Source organism: Camelus bactrianus, chromosome 11 (genome assembly GCF_048773025.1).
Source record: "Camelus bactrianus isolate YW-2024 breed Bactrian camel chromosome 11, ASM4877302v1, whole genome shotgun sequence".
Classification (NCBI taxonomy): Eukaryota; Metazoa; Chordata; class Mammalia; order Artiodactyla; family Camelidae; genus Camelus; species Camelus bactrianus.
This window is the reverse complement of record NC_133549.1, coordinates 67,998,277-68,022,688: the sequence shown is the minus strand read 5'-3', so window position 1 is coordinate 68,022,688 and position 24,412 is coordinate 67,998,277. Positions and strand designations below refer to the sequence as shown.

General features: G+C 39.7%; 1 protein-coding gene across 1 annotated transcript in view; it reads left to right on the top strand.

Moving 5' to 3' along the window:
* The window catches only part of MICU1 (mitochondrial calcium uptake 1), a 193,284-nt gene extending 172,132 nt beyond the window's left edge, over positions 1-21,152 (top strand). Inside the window, exons 11-12 of the mRNA XM_010963199.3 lie at positions 18,421-18,510; positions 20,160-21,152. Of these exons, the coding sequence (XP_010961501.1) occupies positions 18,421-18,510; positions 20,160-20,320 (251 nt within the window). The 3' untranslated portion in view covers positions 20,321-21,152. The remainder of the gene's footprint in view (positions 1-18,420; positions 18,511-20,159) is intronic.
* Positions 21,153-24,412: the final 3,260 nt, after the last annotated feature.

The window sequence follows — 24,412 nt, the reverse complement described above, 5'->3', positions numbered from 1 at the left end:
AGTCACTATGAACATTCCTGTGTTAGTGTTTTTGAGAACATGTATTTTCTTCTATCTTGGATAAATACCTAGGAGTGAATTACGGGGTGCAGAGGAAGGTGAATATTTCATTTATAAAGAAAACTGTCAGATCCTTTTTCATGAAGAATGTATAGCAGTTCATGGTTGTTTCACATTCTTGTCAACAGTTGGCAGTATCAGTCTTTTTTAATTTTAGTGATTCTGGAATGTATATAAAGATGTCTCATGGTGTTTTTAATGTGTATTTCCCTGATACTTTCTATTATTGAGCAGCTTTTTGTGTCCTTGTCATTCAGTATCTTCTTTGGTGAAGTGTCTGTTCAAATCTTTTGCCCATTTTTATAAGATTGTTTGTCTTACTGAATTGTAGAAGTTCTTGATATAGAATAATAATACAAGTTCTATATCAGATACATATTTTGTGAATAGTTTCCTAGTCTGTGACTTTCCTATTCACGTTCTTAATGAGGTCTTTTGATTAGCAGAAGTTCTTTTTTTTTTTTATAAAGTCTAATTCATCAAAAAAAAATTTATTACTTTCTGGTCTTAATAACCTTTTATCTACACCAAACTTTGACGATCTTCTCCTGTATTTTCTCCTAGAAGCTTTAGTGTTTTAGCTCTTGTATTTTATATATAATCCATCCTAAATTAATTTCTAAATATGGTGTGGGTAGATGTCAAGATATCTTTTTTCCACTTGGATATTTAGTTGTAGCAGCAAAATTTGTTTAAAAAGCCCCTCCTTTAGTTTGCTTCGGCACCTTCGTCAAAAATCGGATGACCTTTTAAGTGTGCTTCTATTTCTCAGCTCTCTATTCTGTTACATTTATCTATATGTCTATCTTTGTATCAGTACTCACTGTCTTGATTACTTTATAGTGGCTTTATAGAAAGTCTTGAAGTATCAGGTATTATAAATTCTCCCAATTGGATTCTTCTTTTTGAAGATTGCTTTAGATATTTTAGGTCCTTTTTTTTCCATATAAATTTTAAAATCAGCTTCTCACTTTCTATGTAAAAGGGAGGTAGGATTGTGATCACAATAACATTGAAATATATAGATTAATTTGGAGGGAACTGACATCTTAGTGATAATGAGTCTTTCAATTCATGAGCATGTTATCTCCATTTGATTTTTCTCATCAGTAGTTTGTAGTTTTAAGTGTATAGATCTTGCACATATTTTTAAAATTTTATGCCTAGGTATTTTATAGTTTTAATGCTATTAAAAATGGAATTTTTATTTCATTTTCCATTTGCTGGTATTATAAAATACAATTGGTTTTGTATATTGATTTTTTTTGTTTTTTTTTTTTTCTTTTTGTTTTATGAGGGGGAGGTAATTAGGTTTATTTATTTATTTATATTTGGAGGAGGTACTGGGGATTGAACCCGGGACCTTGTGCATGCTAAGCATATGCTCTACCACTTGAGCTATACCCTCCCCCCTGTATATTGATCTTGTATTCTACAGTCTTGCTGAATCTGCTTATTCTTGTAGTTATTTTGGGAATTCCTTAGGTTTTCTATGTAGGCAATCCTTTCATCTACAGAGATAGCTTTGCCTCTTCTTTTCATATATGTATGCCTTTTTGTCCTTGCCTTGTTGCATTTGCTTCAGTCACCAGTACAGTGTTGAATACAAGTGATTACAGTGGGTATCCTTGGCTTCTTCTTGATTTAGAGGGAAAGCATTCAATATTTTACCATTAAGTTAGATTTTAGATAAGACCGTTCATGGATACACATTATCAGATTAAGGAAATTCCTTTCTCTTCCTAATTTAAAAAAGGTTTTTATCATCAATGACTGTTGAAGTTTGTCAAATACTTTTTCTATATATATAGGAATGATTATATGACTTTTCTCCTTTATTTGCTTAGTATGGTAGATTGCATTGATTATTCCTTATTATCCTGAAATAAACCTCACTTTTTAATGATGTATTGGCTTTTTATATATTGTCAAGTTTATTTCTAACATTTTGCTAAATATTGAGGAATATTGGTCTGGAATTTTCTTTTCTGTAATGTTTTTTCATGTTTTGTAATCATAGTATACTGTTCTCATAAAATGAGTTGGGGGCTTTTTTTCTTTATTTTCAGAGTTTGCAAAAGATTGCTGTTCTTTCTTTTTGAATTGTTTGATAGAATTCACCAATGAAACTGTCTGGGCATACAGTTTTCTTTATGAGAAGGTTTTGATAAATATACAAGAATAAATAAATATACAAGAATTCACAGTTCTTGTTTTGTGTAAATTTTGATAAGTTGTCTTTTTTTTTTTTTAGGAATTTGCCTGTTTTGTCTGTTATTGAATTTGTTAACATAAAGCTGCTCATAATATCCCATCATTATCCTTTTGATATCTATAGAATCTATAAAACTTGAAATCTCCTCTTTTACTCTTAACATTGGTGCATTATGTCTTCTCTCTCTCTCTTTTTTTTTCTTTTTCAATCCACCTAAGGGGTTAGCAATTTTGTTAAACTTTTCAAAGGACCAATTTTTGACTTTGTTAATTTTCTCTATGGTTTTTTTCTGTTGTGTTGATTTCTGCTCATAATTTTATTATTTCCTTCCTTCTACTTATTTTCGGTATACATTACCTTGCTTTTCTTTTTGTAAGCTACTTACAATGGAACTTTACCTGCCTTTTCTAAGATAAGCCTTTGAAGCTATAAATTTCCTTATGAACGTTGCTTTTTCTACATGCCACAAATTTTGACATGTTCTATTTTCATCACCATTCTGTTCAAAATTTTTTCTGATTTTCCTTGTGTTTTTTTGGTGACTTATGGGTTATTCAAAAGTATGTTGCTTAATTTCTAAATACTTTGCTTTTTCTAGATACACACTTGTTTTTAATTTTTAATTTAATTCCACTGTGGTCAGAAACAATCTATAAAATTTCAAAGCATTAAAATTTTGTTTTATGACCCAGCATATGGTCATTTTTCTGATGAATGTCTCATATGCATTTGAAAAGAATGTGCATTCTGCATTTTTGAATATAGTGTTAAAAGTATCAATTAGGTGAAAGTAGTTGATAGTGCTCAGATCTTATATGTCTTTACTGACTTTTTTGTCTAATTGCTCTATCAGTCAGTGAGAGTAGAATGTTAATATCTCCAAGTATGATGCGTGAATCTATTTTTCCCTTTAAATGTTATCAGTCTCTGCTTCATGAATTTTGAGCTCTTGTACTAAGTGCCTACATACATAATGATTATGATTTTTCTGCTTTCCTGATGAATTGGCCTCGTTATCCTTGTGAAATGTTCTCCCTTTATCTTTAGTTATATGCCTTTTCTTGAAGTCTGTTTTGTCTGGTATTGATATAATTACTCCAGCTTTTTGGGTAGTTACTGTTTGCATGGTATGTCTTCCTCTATTCTTTTATGTTCAACATATTTGTGTTTTTAAGGTTCATCTCTGGATATTGTGCTGTATGCCAGAGATAGACACATTGTAATTGACTGTACTTCAATTTAAAAAAAAAAGTTCATCTCTTCTAGACATAGAACTGGGTCTAGTGGCCTTTTAGCTATGCCTCTTTGCATTGTGTATTTTAGTGATTTCTATGGAAATGATAACTTTTCATGGTTTACTTAAAGTTAATATTGTACCACTTCAAATGAAATGTAAGAACCCTGTGATTATACAGTTCCATTTACCATCACTCCGTCCTTTATGCTATAGTTGTCATTTATATTTCATTTGTATATATTATACAATCCCTATCACATAACATGATTTTTGGTTTCAGCAGGTACATTTTTAAAGGAAATTAACAGGAAAAATAATTTTTATACTTACCCACATTTACTGTTTACTCATATTTACCATTTTGAGTGTTTTTCATTTATTCCTGAATATCTAAACTTTTACCTGTATCACTTCCCATCAGTCTGAAGAACTTCCTTTATCATTCTTTATGGTACAAATGTGCTAGCAATGAATAATCTTAGTTTTTGTTTTATCTGACAATGTCTTTATTTCACCATTGGGTACTACAATGTGTGATTTTTAAACCTCTCCAAAGCACTGACTCAGTTTTATAAACACAGTCTTGCTTATTCAACACTTTTTTGTGGATTTCTTAAGATTTTCTAATATAAAATCATGTCATCTATGGAGATCATTTTACTTCTTCCTTTCCAACCTGGATGCCTTTTATTTCATTTTCTTGATCCATACAACTTTTAAAAATAGCATTTATCTCTTTGCTTATTTTTGTTTGTTTAAAATAATACTTCCTCTGACCTTTGTAGAATCCTTTGAAAAAAATTAATGAAATCATGGAGGTTATGTATGTGTGTGTAATACCACTGAGTCGTTTCTTCAGAATAGCATTGGTTTTATTGCTTTGTTTCACAAAACAGATGTGACAGCATCTGCAAATACAAAGATGTAAGATATGAAGTCATCACTTATTGCAAAAATAAAATCAATAAGCTCCTCTTCATATTTGCAAACTTTTTTGAAAAGTCCAACTAAAAACAATAGAATTACTTTAAAGAACAATTATATAGGATGAATCACTATCTGTGTTAAAATTGTAGGATGTACAAAATAGAATGATTCAGGGTAATGGTAGCAAAGGAAAGTGCAATCTAGTGGTAAGAGAAAGAAAGATAGAATTTTTTTCAAATGACACACAGGCCATTCATTTCCTGCGATGTTTAGTCTCTCCGGAGAGTTCATGCCTCATTATCCTTCTTAATAGAAGCAGTGATACAAATTATGCAGTCATATCTGATATCCAGAAGTATGTTTGGCTTTGAGATATATGATATGTGGCATTTGTTTTGACTTTAGTTTGTTGTATCTGTATAATTTTAGGTTCCCTGAGTGTAAAAGATAGATATCTAGGAGAAGCTGGCCTAGATTCAAGCTAAGAGGGAGAAGCCAAGTGAATTCATTTCCTGGGGTGCCATAATAGATTACCACAAACATGGTGATTACCACAAACATGGTGAGCTGAAACAACAGAACTATTTCACAAGTTCTGAAGGCCACAAATCCCAAATCAAGATGTTGGCAGGGCCATGCTCCCTCCCAAGGCTCTAGGGGAGAATCCTCCCTTGCCTCTTCCAGCTTCTGGTGCCTTTGTCTCTCCTTAGCTTGTGTCTGCATAACTCTAATCACTGCTCTGTCTTCACATGGCCTTCCTTCTTCTCCCTGTGTGTCTTTTCTTCTCTATGTCTCTTGGAAGGACACTTGTCATTGGATTTAGGGCTTACCTGGGATCATCTCAAGATCCTTAATTACATCTGCAAAGACCCTTCCTCTGAACAAAGTCACATTCACAAGTTCCAGGGGTTAAGAGATGGACATATCTTAGGGGGCGGGGTGGGAACATTCAACCCACTCTAGCAACCAAGAACTATCACTCATATGTAGTCCACAAATAAAGCAAAAATAGAAAGAAAAACTATGAATTTAATTTACTGTGAGAATATTTATACTGTCTGTTTAAAAACTCAGTTTGTGTTAGAAGCCTAATTATATTCTTTACCTGGGTAACTTCTATTTCTTCCTCAAAGAGGCCTTCCCTAACTACTTAGTATAAATTATAAAAAACTAACTATATTGTCTATAGCTTTTATAATTTTTAAAAAGAGGCATTAACCTAAAATCTTCTGCCTTCATTACTGTCATTAATTCCTATCCATAAATTAGAGACCTGGGCTTGAATTTTCACAAATATGGCCAATTAGGTAGGGCAGAGACTACTAACTGCAATATTTTGTACATAGATAGTAGATCCTTAATAAAGACTTATTAACTGAATTATGAGGAATAAAAGTAAGCATTATCGTTGATTCCTTACTCGTTCAACCCCATATTTATTTATTCAGTGAATCCATGTCTCTACTTCCAAAACATCCTGAATCTGACTCCATTTCTCCATGGAGCCAACCATAGTCCAACTCTCTTTACCTGGTTTCACAGGGCTCCATATGGCATGGCTCTTGTATACTCTTTGAGTACATCAAATATCACTTTCTTACCAGCTCACTCCATTCCACGTGTTCATCTCTTATAGTCTAGATACAGCAAGTTAATTCCCACCTGAGAGCCTTTGTTCTGACTGTTTCTTCACCTCAAGTGCTCTTTCCCAGGATCTCTGTGTATTTGGCTCCTTGTAATTCAATTCTCACGTAAATCACTTCCTCGGTAGGTCCATCAGCCTGTGTCAAAGCATTTACCACTACCAGATATTTTCTCATGTATTTATGTGTTTATGTATTATCTGTCTCTGTTTGCTAGAATGCTTATCTGTCTTGTTTGTGGATACATCCCTGTGTCTAGGACAACACCTTGGATATATTAGATATGCTATAAATATTTGATCAATAAATGAATGAGTGAATGAACATCTTGATAGACATGAACAAGACTTAGGATCTCAAGCCAGTAACCTCTCACCTTGGACAGCAGACAATGTTAACTGATGTACTGCAGTGTGCGTGAGAAGACTAGCCTGTGCTTGGCTACCATTCCAAGTCCCTTCACTCAGCCACATGTGCCTTGTCTTTTGCAGTCTCTTTTTCACACTCTTTCCTTTGCTTTTACACCTTCCTGATCCTGATAGTCCCACTAGTGATTGTTCCGTTGGTTTGAGTTCTGTACACATTCTCCTTCCACAGAAACATGGAATTTTACTGCTGACATGGATATTAAAAGAGAGAAAGAAAAGTGTAATGGTTAAGAACACAGTCTGGATTTGAATCTTGGCTCCATCATTGGCTAGCTGAGTAGCTTTGGGCAATTTCTGAATTTAGTTTCTATGTTTTTAAAATTAGGGTAGTTGCATTGTTATGAGGCTATATCTACAGAAAACACTTAACCTTGTGTCTGTCATGCAGGGAATGTTTAATTCACTACTTCCATTATGAGGTTGATGATGTAAACCAGACTCAATGTGGTTCATCCGTTTATTCGGCCAGCAGCTTAGGGTAGGCACTATGCTGGGAACAGGGATCTACCCTCAAGAAGCTCACAGTCTATTAGGGGAGAAAGAAAAGTGTACAAGCTGTTCAAGTTGGTGCGATAAGTGCTAATTAGACATGAAATTAAAAGTGTAGCCTCTGACCCATATGAGGGGTGGGGAAAGAGTGAGGCGGAGGTGGAGACAGAGTCCTTTTGTCTGCCTGCTGCTCTGTCTTAGCTGCTCTTAGTCTTAACTGTCTTCATTTTTTCCCAAAAGGTTAGGACCTTCAGAAATCGGCACCTTTTAGAGGCCCTGGCACTCTCTTCCTTGGCTATTTTAGAGCTTGCAAACGTGTCTTTAGACATAATTTAGCACAGAATTTCCCAAACAGCATTGTGAAGAACATTATACACTGCAATATGTTAATGGTTCTGTGGGTTTAAAACAAAATCCAAAAAAAAAAAAAATGTTTTCCATGGTTCAAATAAGTTTGGAAAATGCCAGGTTATACAGAATTTCTTCCTGCAGCACTGCTCCTGCCAACTTTTTAATATGCTAATGTGCATTATTAATCTCCAGGAGAGTGATAGAGTTCCCAAACTTGACTTGCCCCAAAATGTCTTTTAACAATTTACAGAGCTAATGTTCCTTAGAACAGTTGGAGAAGCTAGGCAGGTGGCAACTGCAGATTTACATTACAGCCTGATCTAATCCCTCCAGGGTACAAATGCCAGATTTTGTTGAGGCTATTTCTTTAGTTCTGCATCGTCCATGTGAGAATGACAATTCTCAGGCGAGAATGACAATTCTCAGGCAAGAATGAAACATCTTTGGTGAATTTTGACCATTTCTCTGTAAACTGTTATATACGTTTCTACTGTAGGTCATCTCTTTTGTTTAGCACTTAAGAGGAATTGGTTCTATTGCTTATTTATATACATACTAGGCATAAAATTAGATATAACATCTCAAGGGCTGTCTGAATGATTTACCTAGTCTGCTGAAGAAGGTAATGGAAAATTGAACACGACTCATTCCCAGTGGCATCCTATGATGGAAAAGTTAGACACTATTTGAGCTGCATAGAAAGAGCTATGGCCTATCTGAATTAGAGTGTTCTTATTTCTGCCAAGAGAATAAAAACTTTCCAGGGACAGTAAAGCCCCCATTATGAAGCACCTTAGGACAGTGTAGATTTGGTAAATTTGTGGATCCAGTTGTGTCCCCTATGTACTTTGAACTATAATAAAGGAAATAATCACACAAATATGGTCCATGGCCTTTAGTACTCATGCCACAGCACAAGCCAACTTAAATTGAAAATCAGAATTTATGACTTGGTTGTCCTTAATTCTTTATAGTCATTCTGTGTGTACAGTTTACCTTATTACCTGACAAGCCAAGAAAATAAATAGTAAGACGTGTGGCTTAACTCCTTCAGGATGCTTTCTGCAGCCGCAAGTATTTTTTCTGAAAGGTGGGTAGTATTTTTCCCCATTTTATGGATGAGGAAATACAAAATGAAGCATCTTACTCTTGGTTACCCAGCTGAGCACTGGTAGAACCAGAATTCAAGCTCAAGGCTCTCTGATCCCAAAGTCTGTATTGTTTCCAATACAGTTGTCCCTCAGTATATCCCAGAATGCTATTGGAATTTTAAAATCTTTGCTGAAACGCAGTCCAGGAGGAGGCAAGGCAAGTTCACCATTTTGAACCATGCTTCTCAGTAGCTTAGAGAAGAGAGGCTCTAGGCTGTTTCCTCCCAGTTCCCTTTGGTGAAGAGTTGACCATTCTTAGGTGAGAGTAAAGTCCTTGTGATAAACGATGACGTTTTGGAGTTAGTGTCCTTCTTTTGAAGATGAGATACGACATTTCCCCCTACAGTTGTCTCTTCTGTTCAGAACTAGGTTCTCCAGCTCGGACACACTCTGACATCTGCAATGCATACCCTACAGTGACACAGACTCTTGGAGTTGTCTAATCTAGCTTATTCCACATAGGAACATCTCAGTAGACATATCTGTGTTCTTCACTTTTCTGATCCTATTACCCTTTGGTGAAGAAACCAATACACAAAAGCCTAGTCACTTAAGTAAGGAAAGTTGGTATCCTGTTAAAGGATGCCACAGAACAGAAGAGACATATGTCTACACTGTCAGTTCCTCAACATCAAATTATAGGACGTATAGATGTGGACTTCTCAGCTTCTAATGATCAAGGTGTTCTTCCTCCCCTCTACTCATTGGTGTGGCAGTGCTTTGTTACACTTTTAGAGACAGGTCCAACATCTAGCATTTATTATGAGTTAACTATATGCAACACATCTGTAACCATAAATTCTGGTTTTAAGCTCAAACCTGATTTTGAGTCCCTGCTACTCACTAGCTTTCTGACTTTGAACAAACCACTGAAGCTCTCAAAATCTCGGTTTCCTCATCTATAGAATGGTAATAATAGAATACTTGCCTCAGTGCTGTTATGAAAATTAAATGAAGTAATCCTATATTAATATACTAGATTGAAAGTATAATTATACCCAGCTGCCTGCTCTGGTTTTCAGCTCCAAGGTACTGACTTTCCTCTGCCTGCTAACAGACTGGAAACAGCCTATCCCAATATGGAAACTTGGCAAAAAGTTGTTTTAAAAATCACCCTAGGACCTGAATAGGCTTACTTTCGTTCTCGTAGAAAAGCAGCATGTACTGCTTTGTTCAGCCACTTTTTGAGATTCTTACTAGTTTAGAAGTTATAAGTTGTTTGTACTTACTAATGAGGAGGATTGGAGCTTTTAATTTCTCCTAAGTTTATCATTCATCCAAAACTTCTTAGGATCATTACTTTCAGAAGGCATTACCATTATTTAACTTCTCTGCTCCAAGGAGTATCTAAGCCCTATTAATATCTCTAGTATCCTCAGCATTCAAGGGGGAATTTTCTACTAGACTGTAAACTCTCGAGGACAACAACCATGTTTTCCGCATCTCTGTGTCCTACTCTGAGCCTAGAACAATTCTTTATATACAGTAGATGTTCAGTTAATGTTGAATAAGTGAATAAACATGGTCAGATACTGTAAAGGATGGTGAAATGCCCTAATAAAGGCCTACGATGATAGGAAGAATGATAGGAGTATGACACCTTCCCATGTCATTAGTTTCCTTGAGATGGGCAAGTCACAACTTCTCTGACCTCAAGTTAGAGCGATATTAAATGTCTCCAAATGTTCTTCTACATATGACCATAAAATCAGCTTTTTACTGAATGCAGTAATGTTTTAAGGGACATGTTACAGCCTAAAGCTGTATCCAAATCTGTGTGATAATGAACTAACTTATAATTATCAGGTTCATTTGAAAACAGAGCAAGGCTGTTAAATTCCCAAAAGAAAGGTGGAAGTTTTAATTCATATTCTTGTTAAGAAATTTAAATTTTAATTAAACCTTGGGTATAGTGCCTCTAAAAGAGCTAATTTATGGAGCTTGGTATAGTAGTTGCAGAAAAGTGATAGTTCCATAAAATGTACCTAGGATGAGCACAGCTATATGTAAAGTTTGATTTGAGGAACCTCAAAAGGATATTCCCAACCATAAATACCTTCCCTACTTAACTTTCTTGCTCATAACAAGTTACTACAAAGTTAGCAGCTTAAAACACCACCCTTGGTTTCTGTAAGTCAGAGTCTGGGCATAGGATAACTGGGTTCCTGCTCAGCCTTAACAAGATGGAAATCAAGATGTCAGCTGGACTGCATTCTCATCTGGAATTCATGGTCCTCTTCCAAGCTCATTTGGGTTCTTGGCAGAATTCAGCTCCTTTTGGTTGTAAGACTGAGGTTCCTTTTTTTTTTTTTTTTTCCTGGCTGTGAGCCAGGGGTCACTCTCTGCAGGCTGCCACAGTTCCTTGCCATGTGGCCCTCTCACAAAATGACAGCTCACTTCTTCAAAGCTAGCAGGAGAATCTCTTTCCCCAGTGTGCCAAGATGGGTTCTTATATAACTGTAATCATGGGATTGACTATCCCATTACCTTTTCCATATAAAGTAACCTAATCACAAGGGTAGTATCACATCATATTCACAGGTCCTGCCCATATTCAAGGAGAGGAGATTTTACAAGATGTGGGAATGCTGAATCTCAGAATTCTACCCACCATACCAGCCATAATTCCAGAAATTACCACCTTTAGATTTATTATTTGAGGACTTCTGAAGATACGGACATTTTAACTAATCTAAGCCATGTTATCTAAAAAAAAATTAACATGGCAGTCATAAAATTTTAGGGCTAGAAGGGAGGTTAGAAATCACTTTACTTAAACCCTTATTATTTTATTGTTTTTAACCTCTTCACTTAACACATGAAGGAAAATGACTTGCTCAAATCACAGCTAGTGTGATACAGAACTGAGACCAGAGATTCAGGTTCATTGACTTCCATACCACTGTTGTTTTTGGTACATGGCACCCACTGCTAGTAGGACCTAGAGAATTATATAGGAGACTTAGTGCTTTTATGTGAAGGCAGAAATTGGGGTAGGTTCACAGCAAGAATGTATGGGAGAGCATCCCCACACAGCCATAACACAAAGGCAGGAGGTAGGAATGTCATAAAGATGCATGGGGAAAAGGTTATGAGAAAAAAGCTCCTATTTATAATTTCTCTTATAAAGTTTGTGGGAGGCAAGCCCTTATGCATCAGCTCATTATTGCATTTTGTAAAAAAACATGTATGTGTGAAGAGGAGTGTTGGCCAGGATTCCATTCATTTAAGACAAAGTTAATCAATTTTTAAAACAAAATTAGTCATGGTGTAGGCAATGAAGCTCAAATTCTGAAAGGAATGTTTGCTTTATGAGGCACTTTCTCTGAAGAGACCTGATTTTTCCCCAAATTTAAAGTCACTTAGCAATTCTAAAGATTGATTCTGGCTTAAATATGTTGCTTTGACTGTGTTGTGATTTAGTAAAATTATGTAAATACCCCCAAGGAGGAAGAGAGCTGCTTTAGGGATTCATGACTACCACTGGGGGAGAGGGGAGAGTGAGGGTAGGATAAACCATATCTTAAATAGATAAGTAAGAACAGCATCAGCCAACATTACATCCTGCAATGAAAATGATCAGAAAGGAATTATACTAACTGGGGAAGTATAGAGATTAGTATTTAATGTAAGCACTGCTTTTGGGGGGCTTTAGGCATTACTACTCTTATAAGTGTCTGAAGTTTTGATAAGATACTTGTAAAGGTGAAGAATATTTAGTCTTTTGTATAATTTCAGTAGGCTGAATTTAAATATCTCATTTGCTTTCAACTTTAGCCATTAGAGATTCAGGCTCTGTTGAAGCTAACAACTATAAGCCACCAAGGAAGCAATTTTATAAAGGGGAGGTAAAAGGCACTTCCTCCTCAAGATTGAAGTTAGAATAAATGAGAAACTGTTTATCTAAATCATGATACATCTTTTTTAAAATTTATTTTATTTTATTTTATTTTGGAGGGAAGGTGATTAAGTTTACTTATTTATTTTTAGAGGAGGTACTGGGGATTGAACCCAGGACCTTGTGTATGCTAAGCATGTGCTCTACCACTAGAGCTATACCCTCCCCCCAAATCATGATACATCTTGTTGGTGGAATACTATGTAGCTATCAAAAAGGAACTGTTTATGTATTGGAATGAAATTATTTCCAAGATATGTTGTTAAATGAGTCAGACATTACCATATATTTAATATAGTTCCATTTTGTGGGAATAAGTGAAGAATAAATATTTGATTTTACATCCATAAGATCTTTCTGGAGAAATGAGATATGGGTTGCCTCTGGACAACTAAAGGGACTGGGGCATAAGTTTGGGAAGGAGACATTAACCCTTTTGTCCCATTTGGATTTGAAACAGGTGAATGTATTACCTAATGAAAAATAACTTTTTAAAATAAAAAAGAATGAAATGTAAAGAGGCAGAGAAGGCAAAGCAAGTTAATATGATAAATTGGTCTCCAAATAATGCCTGACTGTGTTATAAAGGTTTCCCTGCAAGGAGACTTGACTGGCCCTCTGCAAAATCTATCCTGATGCTCTTGCTCCCACCTGCATCTACAGTTCTCACTCTCTAGTCAGGCTTAGCATCCTTTCCTGCTTTCAGTGCTTTATTTAAACTGATTCCTCCACCCCTCTCCATCACTCACTACTGTACACACCAAATCTGGAGCACTCTGTCTCTTTAATCCTTTAGAATTTGAATCCAAAATGTACCTCCTACCAAGTACAGACTCTTCCCCTGTAACTTACATGTCTTTTTTTTTAACTGAGTAGATTATTTTATTGCTTAGTATACTAGTACCTCTAATGTGGCTTCATGTCATTTTATTGTCTTTTAGTCTTTTTTAATAGACTTTATTTTTTTAGACTTTCATTTTTCAGGTTTACAGCAGAATTGAGCAGAAAATACAGAGTTCCCACATAGTCCTCCCTACCTACACATAGATACTCCCCAGCCCTCAATATCCCTCATCAGTGTGGCATATTTGGTACAACTGATGAACTAACATGGGCAACTTATATGTGTCTATTAATAGCTCTGATATTTCTCCTATGTTTTTCTCAATCTTGATTGTATATATGATTTCCCCCAGTGAACTGTGATTGCCCTCTGGGTATTTTATCTGAAGTCACTGACAGCCTAATGATTCTGGTAGAAATGCTTGCCCATTGTGGACAAAATATGATGAGCATTTTTACTGAAGCCACTGGCTTAATCCTAAGCAATGGCAGTATATCTTACTGCCAGTTAGTTTGTACTAGATTAAGCAGGTAGGCCCATTGAAACAATAGTCTGGGATGATGCTCTGAGGTTCAGAAAACCTGACCACAGGTTTTCTCTGTGGCATGTACCAGAATTTAGGAGCCAGGATCACCAGCATCACCTCTGAAAGGGGAATCTGAGCACATAGAGGGGTCAGCCTGCCTGTGGCCGAGAAGCACCGTGCAGAACAAGGAATTGTTACAATTTTCATTATTAGTATACTGTATTGCTCTTGGCTCCTTAAATTGCTTGTTATTCTAAATAATGTCCTTTCCTCCCCACCCCGACCCCCTCAATCAGATTGAAATGTGTGTGTTGTATTAGCCAAAGTATCTTAGAAGAGCATACAGAAGAAAGGACAAGTGCTATTTAAGGGGAAATCCTTCCCCCTGTCCCCACCTTTCCCAAACCCATCTAGGGATGGACTTAAGAAACTAAGACATCTGCATCATAAGCCTTTCCAAAGCTGAAGCAGAAATGTCTCCCCTCACTTAACCTTAGCAGTCACAAGCTAGCTTTTGATTTTCTCCACTATAGTCCAGGAAGACAGGCATAATCACATGGCCACACAGCTAGAGACTGTCAACTCAACTTGGCGTATCACCTTTCCAAGCACCTTTGCTTTGGGAAGAGACAGGCAGCTCCTAACTGGGTCACACCATCCATAGTTCTTTCTATCTGTGTATCAGATGCAGCTGCGGGGAGAAGCTCCCAGGGCCACCTTTGTTTCAGTTCCTTTTCATTGGATTGCATTTTAATCAACCTGCTAAGTTATCTTTAAAACTGTCAGTGTAAGTTCCAAGGGAATGGTCATGTCTTCCACCATATAGGACAATCAGATCTGTAGTCAAACTCTAATGCTGGCTCCTCACAACCCCCAAATATTCAGTGACTCATCCCTGCCCACCAGCACTGAGTAATCCCCAATTTGGCTTTTCTTTCATCTGAGCTCTTTCCCTTATTTAGAGTGACAGATTCATGGGGGACCCATTGTATCCATATAAGGGAGCAAGCGGATGCAGTGTGAAAGGGAAAACAGCATTAGGCTGGAAGTCAGGAGACCTATATTTTAGACCCAGCTACCAGCTGGCTTTGTGACTCTCAGAAAGTTATTCAACTTCTCTGCATTTTACATTTTACATTTTACATTTCCTCTGAGGTCTCTTCCAGTTCTAAGATTCTCTGATTCTAAGTGGATATTTGGACTCTGATCCCTCCAGAATTCTTTTTCTTTCTGGATAGCTTTATATAATATAGCTTCTGATATTATAGTCACACGAACTCAGTATGTGTTTCTTTTTGCTGGTGAATTGTCTAGTCATGGACTATGCCAGAGAATAAACTGGGGACCTGGCACAACTCAGATTCTGCCTGGACTTTTCAAAAAGCCAGATGGTTAGCACATTTTTGAGTGCCAGTTGAGCCCGTTTCTACAAATTCTTCCCTATCCTATTCTAGTAGAAATCACCCAATCTCATGTCCATCTATTGTTCAGGCAGCTGGACCAGATTTGTACAAAAGGAGAAGAGAAGCCTTGGACACCTAGGTCTTCTCCAAGGTGACTTCATGCTCCATATAGACATCTTTTCAGATTAGAAACTAGAATCCCAACCATCAATCAATTAGCATCATCAAATAGGGGAGACCCAAATTCCAGTGCCAACAACTGGTCTGCGTGGGGAAGTCGAGATCTGAAGGGGGGATTATTCTGCTTGCTGTGATTTAATTATGACTTTATGATTCAGAGATGTGGAAGCAAATCTGAATGAGCCAACTCTCAGGACCAGCTGTCAAGCTCTTGGCTTGTAATGTGCTGTCATCCTACTTGTCCCAAGGGCTCCCGGCTGGACAGCTTACTAGCTAGTTTAATTGTTGTTTCCTCCACTGCTCTGATTCATACCCTGGGGATCTTGGACTGTGAGAGGGCACCCCAGCTAGGTTGTTTGCTGGCTGGTAACGTCCCAGTGGCTTGACTTACAATAACCTAGCATCCCTGGTTTTCCCTCCTGTAGGACAGATGGCATCAGAGCCCTCTCCACGTGAGATGGAATGTAATCTGTAACTGTTCCGTTGAGAGATGGCATTTGTAACAAGGCATTCCTGCCAGTAGCTTCCAGAAGTTCCCCAATCACTTAATACCACTTTAATGAGCTTTTCACTGAAAAATGCCAAGTGCACTCACTGATATTCTTGGATATTATTTAGAGGAAAAGGTACATCTTCCTGGGGAAAGAATGGGCCCTTGGAATGTCAAGAGGAATTGGCAGTAGGCACTCTGCCCTGAGAGAATGGAACTGGGAAAGAGAAAAAGAGGGGTATTATCAGTTATAACATAAGTGTAGGATTGGTATGAAATGCAGAAAAAGGAATGGTTAACAAAAAGCATTCCTGTTTACCTGATAGAGAACAGGTTTTGAGCCACTTTTCAGGACATATTTCTGTGGCCACAAAGGGCAGTTCAGTAGCTGATCACAGTTTGAGAGCATCCAGTGTCTTCTGATTCTGTTTTTACTGAGCAGTTTTCTGAGGTGAATTGAGTTTCCTTAGTAGGTTTTCCTACTGAGAAGTATAATGACCAGCTGTCTTCATTTTAGTTCTCTTAACAGTTACTGTTTTCATTGTAAATTGGCCTTCTGGTTTCTCTTCCTTCCCTGGGCAGCTTAGTTAGCAGGAATCAATTCTTCCTGAGCCAGCTGAGAGAATCAAGTATCCAGACCTACGAGGCTAAGTTTCTAAACCCTAGAACTTCTCCAGTCTTGTGGAGGCCCCATCTCCTCCGTCAGCACTTAACCACATCTCCTGAACATCCACACAATAATATATTCTGCTTAAGTATGTTGATCCCCTCTTCAACCTAACTCACGTCGCAGAAAGAAGGGTGGTATGAACAGTAATTTAAAGCTGCAGGAAGAAGAATCTGGCTCTTCCCAGCCTCCTGAGCAGCCTAGTCCCCCTCCAGCCAGAAGCTGTGAACCACAATTAAGGCACAGCCCAGCTTGTGACCTTTCCTCTCCCCTTCGCCACACACATCCTCAGCTGTTTCTGTATATGTCCACCCGCAGCCTCACCCTCAGATTCAAGAAAAGACCAATAAGCCATTCTTTGCACTGCTAAGCCATCTCAGCGGTTATCTTGTGGCATCCCCTCATCTGAATATGACCATCAGGGTCTCACAGCAAGTTGGTGGTAGAGCTAGGACTCAAGCTCAGGTCTTGGGGCTGCAGGCCCAGTTTCCTGCGGCATCACCTGCTTCTCCACATTGCTCCGGCATTTGTATCAGCTGACCTTGTGGGCACTGTGCTGAATATATGTAGGTGCTAGAGGTGAACTGAAAGATCAAATGCAGCAAAAAATGACAAGAAAGAACTGAAATGATAGTAATGAAAGAAGCAGAAGCCACACTGACTTGAAGTTCACGTTGCTTCTGGAGGCATCTAACCTGAGGTTTAGAGAAAACACTTTGTTGCTAGTTGATTCATAAGTAGAAATTCATCTTTTTCTTTGCTCTGAGTTTTACCTCACTTCAGAGTGTCTGTAAGCAATAACATAATTTGGAGATGAAGCTGGATCTGACTGAAGCTAAATGGCCAAGAAGGCAGGGAAAATTGCCTAGTCTTTCCCAGCTGGTTTTTCATGCGAACCCAATTCTCACATGATTGCTAGTGTTTTCCAGTAAATGTCAGAGAAAGAGAAAATGGCAAGAGAGAAGAGATTTTCTGTTGAGGTCTGGAAAAAGAAAAGAGAGGCTGTATACTGATCTAGCGAGAGGGGGCCACTGCTTCTCGCAAGGGGCACAGTGGGAGAGGACAAAGTGTCTGGTGGGGTGAGGGGAGGACCTGTCGGGAAGAGGGCAGAAGCTCAGCCTTGCAGGATCTCCGCTGTCAATCAGTGCTTGATGGGTGAAGCCTCAGTGCACTCAGACAGGCCTCCTTGTTCCCCTCCTCCCCCTCCTTTCGCTGTGATTTCCTTGACTATTTGTTATTGTGTTCTTTCTAGTGGGAGGGAGATGCCAAGAAAGAGACTATAGTAATATTAGGCATTCTTTTTTTTTTCAAGGCACTCTTCTGGTAAGAGTTTATTAGAAAAGCCACCACTGCATGCTCTAGACTGTTAGAATTCCATCCTCACATATTTTTGGATTTTTGCTTTTTAAATTCTTATTGGGGTGAAATATATATACAATATAAAAGATACCTTTTAAGCCATTTTTAAGTATACAAGTCAGTGACACTCATTACATTCAAAATGTTGTACAGCCTTCACCACTAGTTCCCAAATTTTCCATCATCCCAAACAGAAAATCTATACCCATTAACTACTAAACTCCCCAGCCCCTGATAGCCTCTAATCTACTTTCTCTCTCTATGAATTTAGTTTCAGGCGTTCTTACTTAATTATATACATACCTCCTAAAGTGTGGCAGCAGTATAAAAAAATTGAACCTGAGATGAAAAAGAAAGGAGTTTATGGATTAAAGACTGAATTATCATTTTCTTTTTTCTTTTTTTTTTCTTGAATTATCATTTTCTTAAATATGACTAAAGTACACTTGAAAATGTTTAATTATGACTGAATAGTTTTGTCTTCCTGTTCAGGAAAAGCAAAATGGAAGTCCCTCGGCTGTGCTAACTCAACATCTTTTTTTCTTCTTTCAGTGACCATGCAGCAGGTGGCCAGGACAGTGGCTAAAGTGGAACTCTCAGACCACGTGTGTGATGTGGTGTTTGCACTCTTTGACTGTGATGGTGAGTGGAGGAGCCCTCTGGAGTCAAGCGGAGAAACTGAGCCTCACTGGAGCCTTACAGACAGCTCCAGGGTACCAGCCCAGACCTCTTCACCTTACCCCTTTCCCATATCGTTAGCTCAGCTCTCAGCATCATGACATTGAGAAATATAAACCCTGGTCTTCCATTTCTTCTTGTAATTCCAATTTGCCTATAGGCCTAAATTCATTTATGACCATAAGGATCTTAAAAATGGAAACAAAATATTAGACCCAGCTTGCTGCTTAGAAGATTAGGAGCACTCAAGTATTTGAATGTCTCTAGGAAGAAGATGGTACTGATGTCTCTGCCTCCCAGGGCAATATTTAGTCATTTACATTCCACCTCCACACTGTAGTCTGTCGTGTCTGTGACCGCTCTGTAGTTCAGCCCATGTAAGAGATCCTGGTTCTGCTCTGGTATTACTTCTCAGCGATGTTGGCTGATACCGTAATGATAATATTAACCAGGGAGGTGCACATATTTTTCATCACTTACCATGAGCCAGGTACACTGTGCTAGCTTCTCATTTAATCCTCTGACATAGGAATTGTTATTTACCACATTTTACAGATAAAGAAGCTGTGACTTAGAGAGGTTAAGTTATTTTCCCAGGATCACAAAGGTAGTAGGAGATGGCGAAGCCAGGATTTGAACCGAACTGTGCTGCGTCCCTCTGTACTACATTAACTTCCATTGCCCGTCTCACAGCCAGGAGTCATTGTTCACCTTCCTCCAGGAAGCTGTGCTCATAGAATTTAAGAACCAGATCAAAAGCTCCCACTTGTGTGAAACTTCCCCTTTGAATCCTTCTAGTTTTTTCATTCCTTAACTTGGTGCAGTTTGTCCACATCACTGCATAGGACATTCATCCAGCCAGAGAAATCGATCCAAAGTGGAAATCCAGCTACATCTTACTCCCCTTTTACAGTCCTCTCCTGCCTTGAAGATAAAGTGCAAACCCTTTTAATGAGAATACAAGATCCTTGGGACCTGTCTCCCGCTGTCTCTTTGGTTCACTTGCCATATCCCACCTCTGTGTGTCCAGTCAGACCTACCCCGTTGGAGTTCTCCAGCAGCTGTGCTGCATCCTGCCTGTGCCTTCGCTGTGCTCCTACCTCTCCTGGACTGCCTCCCCCACCTCACTCCCTTTTGCTTGGCCAATTCCTGCTCATCCTTTGGGATTCAACTTAGGAGTCACCTCCAGGAAGCCTTTACTGATCTTTTCTTGCACACAACCCCCCCGAGCTGGGTTTGATACTCTTCCTCTGCGTCCCCACAGCATCCTCTATTCACCCCACTAGGGCGTTTGCCACACTGTTGAAATCATGTATGTGTCTCTCCCGATGGTATTTTAAGGGGTAAAGTCTGGTTTATCTCTTTATTCTCAACACCTAGCACAGGACCTGACATACATGCTCATCCAGCTTTTGTCACACTGCACTGAACTATCTACTGAGTTGTACTTGGAAACGTCATGGAAGATGCAAACCAGTTCATTTTAAGCCACAAGAATTGAATTTGGCTGTGACAGCGCGCTAGGCCTTGGAACCTATGTGATGTGAGCAGTGCAGTTTTCTCATTGGTTGAAGGCCTTCACTTGTCCCTGTTGTGTTTGTCTCTTCTTCCAGGCAATGGGGAGCTGAGCAATAAGGAATTTGTTTCCATCATGAAGCAGCGGCTGATGAGAGGCCTGGAGAAGCCCAAAGACATGGGCTTCACCCGGCTCATGCAGGCCATGTGGAAATGTGCACAGGAAACTGCCTGGGACTTTGCTTTGCCCAAACAGTAGCCCCAGACTGTAAGAGGAGCCACTTCTCCACCCCCAGCACTCTGGCCCCTTGAGCAGAGCCTCGGCACAGCCCTCCCTGTTGCTGCTTCTGCTGCATCCTCCTGGGAATGATCTCGGCGGTCATCCAGTTCCCCTCTCCACCCTTCCCCTATCCCAGTGTTCTGTGAGGCTGATTCTGAGCCAGTGATTATCACCATAGGTTCTCAGAAACAAGAGCAAGTCCTAAAAGTGCAGACCTTTGGCACCTTCAGCAGTACCACCCAGTCAAGCGCCCTACTGATAAAGAAGGCGGAACCATCCACGTACCTGCCCACCCTGGCAACACCCAGTTCTTGAGTCATTTTGCTGTGGATTGATTATTAGCAAGAGCATCCCTTGCTTCTCCTCCTGCTGGTGTTTTTAAGCTACAAATGAGGGAAGCTGCTGGCAGGCGAAAGGAAATCAGTGATGAATGATAACAAGGATGTCCAGGGCACCCTGAGCTGGCAGGAGGCCTGTGCCAGAGGAGGGATTTGTGTCAGTCCCCAGGGCAGCTCTGAGGCCTGCTCCAGGAAGGCAAGGGGCATGGTGGGAATGGGGCAAGATTGGGAATTCACAGCAGCTGCTCCTTGGCTCTCTCCACTCCCTTCTTTTCCCCTCAGGCTCCCTAAGAAGACTCACCACGACTGTGCTTATTAATGAGCAGCAGTGGTTGAGCTCACGTTCCCTGCAAGTGCCATTTCCCCTCCAGGGGTGCACCTCTGAAGCTGAGGCCTGGCTCAGAGCCTGTCTGCCCTCTTGTCTTAGACGCTTGTAAAATATCACTTTAATTACAACAGTTTGCAATACCCTCCTCCCAAGGCTCTTGTCTCCTTTATTTTAGGATCCTCTGGGGCCCTTTTCATTTCCCTTCTCCACTGGGTTTGAGATCCTGCTAGCAGCCAACATGTTTTCTCTCCGCCGGTGTCTGGTTCTTCCAGCTGGGAGGCCACTTTAGGCATAAACAAAAAGTGAGGGCATTTGGAGGTTAGTGGTGGCCTTGTTCCAGCACAGTTAGGATATCATTTCCTCCTTGATCAAAGTACATAGTCCTTGAACTCCTGCCCCACAATAAGGAACTAAGATGGGGTGGCCGAGTACATGAGAAATCATCTGGGTTCAGTGGACCTAAGTGTTAAGAACTGTAGCAACCATTGTTTTTTATGGACTCAACCCTGCCACTAACTCAGTGTGACCTTGAGCAAGCAAGTAATTTCCCATCTGTTTCCTCAACAATAAATGACAGATAGGGTTGAGCTTAATGGGCCCTGAGGTTCCTCCAGGTCCAGAAACTTCTCCTTCAGCTCTCCTCCAGAGTTCCTGCAGCCTCCAGAACCTCCAGGTAATGCTCCCTGGCATGACAGGGGCCCACGACCGATGTAATAGAACTACCACACAAAAAACCCAGTGCTTCCTGCAAGGCCTCAAAGCTGGCAGGGAGCGTTTATCAGCCAGAGAAGAACAGAGACCTGGGTCTATACCTGTGACTCCACAAGGACAGTGCCCACCCCAGCATTTTCTCCAGAGCAATTTAACAACCTCACCTCTCACGTCCTTTCTGGGAGCAGATTAGATTATCTCTCAAAGGAGTTTGCCATTCATGCACCTCATCTGTCTACCACTGTTTCCTTTCTTGAGATATATATTCCTGGTACCCAATGTAGCCTTTGTCTTGCTCATTGCCCCCAGAGTTGAATCATAAGCAAAATCATCAGCTTTTTCTTAAATTTGTCCCAGAATCCCAAAATCACTCTTTACCCCAATCCTCGTTTCTCTAGCCTGAAAAGTCCCATTCACAGCCTTTGTGGGGCATTCATTCCCTTACAAGAGGAGATCTGCTAGCCTGCCTGGGTTCACTGAAGCTGAAAACCAGAGCATAGCAGGAGAAGGTAAGGATTTCACCTGCAACACTTGGAAACCCAGGGTCGAGGGCAGCTATCACAGGTATGTGGAATTCCAACTGAACTCCATTAGCTCCTTTGAGTGCCTGAGGAAGCAGAGGAGGTCCAGGTGCTCAAGAAGGCAGGACAGCAGCACTTTGGCACAGCAGGGTAAACATTGCAGGTGAGAGGTACAAGCTAAGTCACCCAGGAGAGGCTGATGCCCTAAGGAAGTCCTTGAACCAGAAAGCATATAAGTAGGCCGAGAGGCTTGTAGGAGGCAGAGTTTGGGGGTAGGCTGGGAGCATTTAGAAACACAAAAGGCTGATCTGTGCTTCTCTTTTTGTTTTTTCAGATTCTTTTCCATCATAGGTTATTACAAGATACTGACTATAGCTTCCTGTGCTACACAGGAAATCCTCATTGTTTATCTGTTTTATGTATGGTAGTGTGTATCTGCTAATCCCATACTCCTAACTTGTCATGTCTGTTGTTAAGCCCTTTTTCCTAGTAGTTCTCGCTCCACATTCGCCCTGCTTGTCCTCCTAGCTGATGCTGAGCCCATCAAGGAGACCCATTCTCTCTACTTCCCGTTGTTTCTTCCACCTAGATAGAACAGCCTTCCCCCACCTCCTTCAAGATTCAGATCAAACTGTCCCTTCCTCGCTCCTCTCCTAGACAGGATTAATAGCCCCTTTTTTGGCTCCCAGGGATCACTTACCCCTGCCCATAACAACACTGCTGTAATTCCGTATAATTTTTGTGAGATTGTCACCCACGAAGTTCAGACCCAAAGCAGTGGCATGATGAAAGAAACAGTCCACCACCAAAAGCTAGTTTAAAAATAACTCTTGGTGGAAAGGGAAATAGCTCAGTGGTAAGAGTGCGTGATTAACACGCACGAGCTGAGGTCCTGAGTTCAATCCCCAGTACCTCCATTTTAAAATAAATAAATAAATAAATAAAACTAAAAAGAAAATAACTCTTGAACAATGTAAAAGTGATACTAGCAGTGCCTCAGTAAATTCCTCCCGCACACCCACAGCCGTTCTCGACTATGAAAAACAGTTTTTTGACCAGTTCTAGCCCATAGGCTTTAGGGAGGAAAAGAAACTAAGAGCGGAGCCAAGCTGCTGGGCTTCTTTGATAAAATATGTATCTCCAAATCACTTTGCTCCTGAAATTAACACAATATGTTAAATCAACTATAGTTCAATTTTGAAAAAGAACATACATGATATTCAAAAATCATCATTTTAAATCAACTATACTTCAGTAAAAAAGAAAATTTTTTCTATAAGTCATCATTTTAATAGCTTTTAGTGCCCCACCTAGTTTTAGTTCTTTTTTTTTTTCATGTTCTAACACCATTTATTCTTCTTATTATTTTGATGCCACATTTATATGTGAAGTTCTGATATATACTAGGGTTTGTTTTCAGCTGATCTGTGCAGTTCCTATACTATTCAGTATTATTGTAGTGTATAATTTCCGAATGTGGTATAGAACATCCTTCATCACACTTTATTTTCAGAACTTTCTTCCTGGGTGGTATAATCCACTTATTTTCTTTAATTTAGAATCTCTTATTCTGCCAAAGTGGATTTTTTTTAAACACTTTACTATTGAGTCATAGTCATTTTACAATGTTGTGCACCTAGTTTTAGTTCTGGTTGTAGTGTGTGCACTAGAACTGAATTAGACTCTAAGACAAAGGGACAACGACTCCAGGCAACGACTGCTACTAGACAAGGAGGAAAGGACAGCAGCATAGGAACCAGGTCTCCAGGCCAGAGCATCCTCTCCAAGCCCAAGCACAGCCCAAGCCAGGTTATGTGTCCCGACAAGCAGCTCAGGAAAGGAATAGAGGAGCAGAGCAGTTCTGTTTTCAGGCTTTGGGTGCCATCTGCTGGCAAGAAGGCTCATTGCAGGGACTTACTTCCTGGAGCAGGGGAGGGGAAGGGGCTGGAGCCCAGCCTGGCCCTGGTCCTGCTGCTGAGACGGCCTCCCAGGGACCTCGGTGGCATGGGGCAGGGCGGGGCAGGATGAACAACCAGAAATGGAGCATAACCATGAAGAGAGACACTAAGGATATGACGATATCAGAGGGAAGGAAAGCAGCCGTGTATTGTTCTCTGTGGCTCCAGGATGGGAGTTTTTACCGGCAAGTGAAAGGGTCAGAGTCACCCTATTC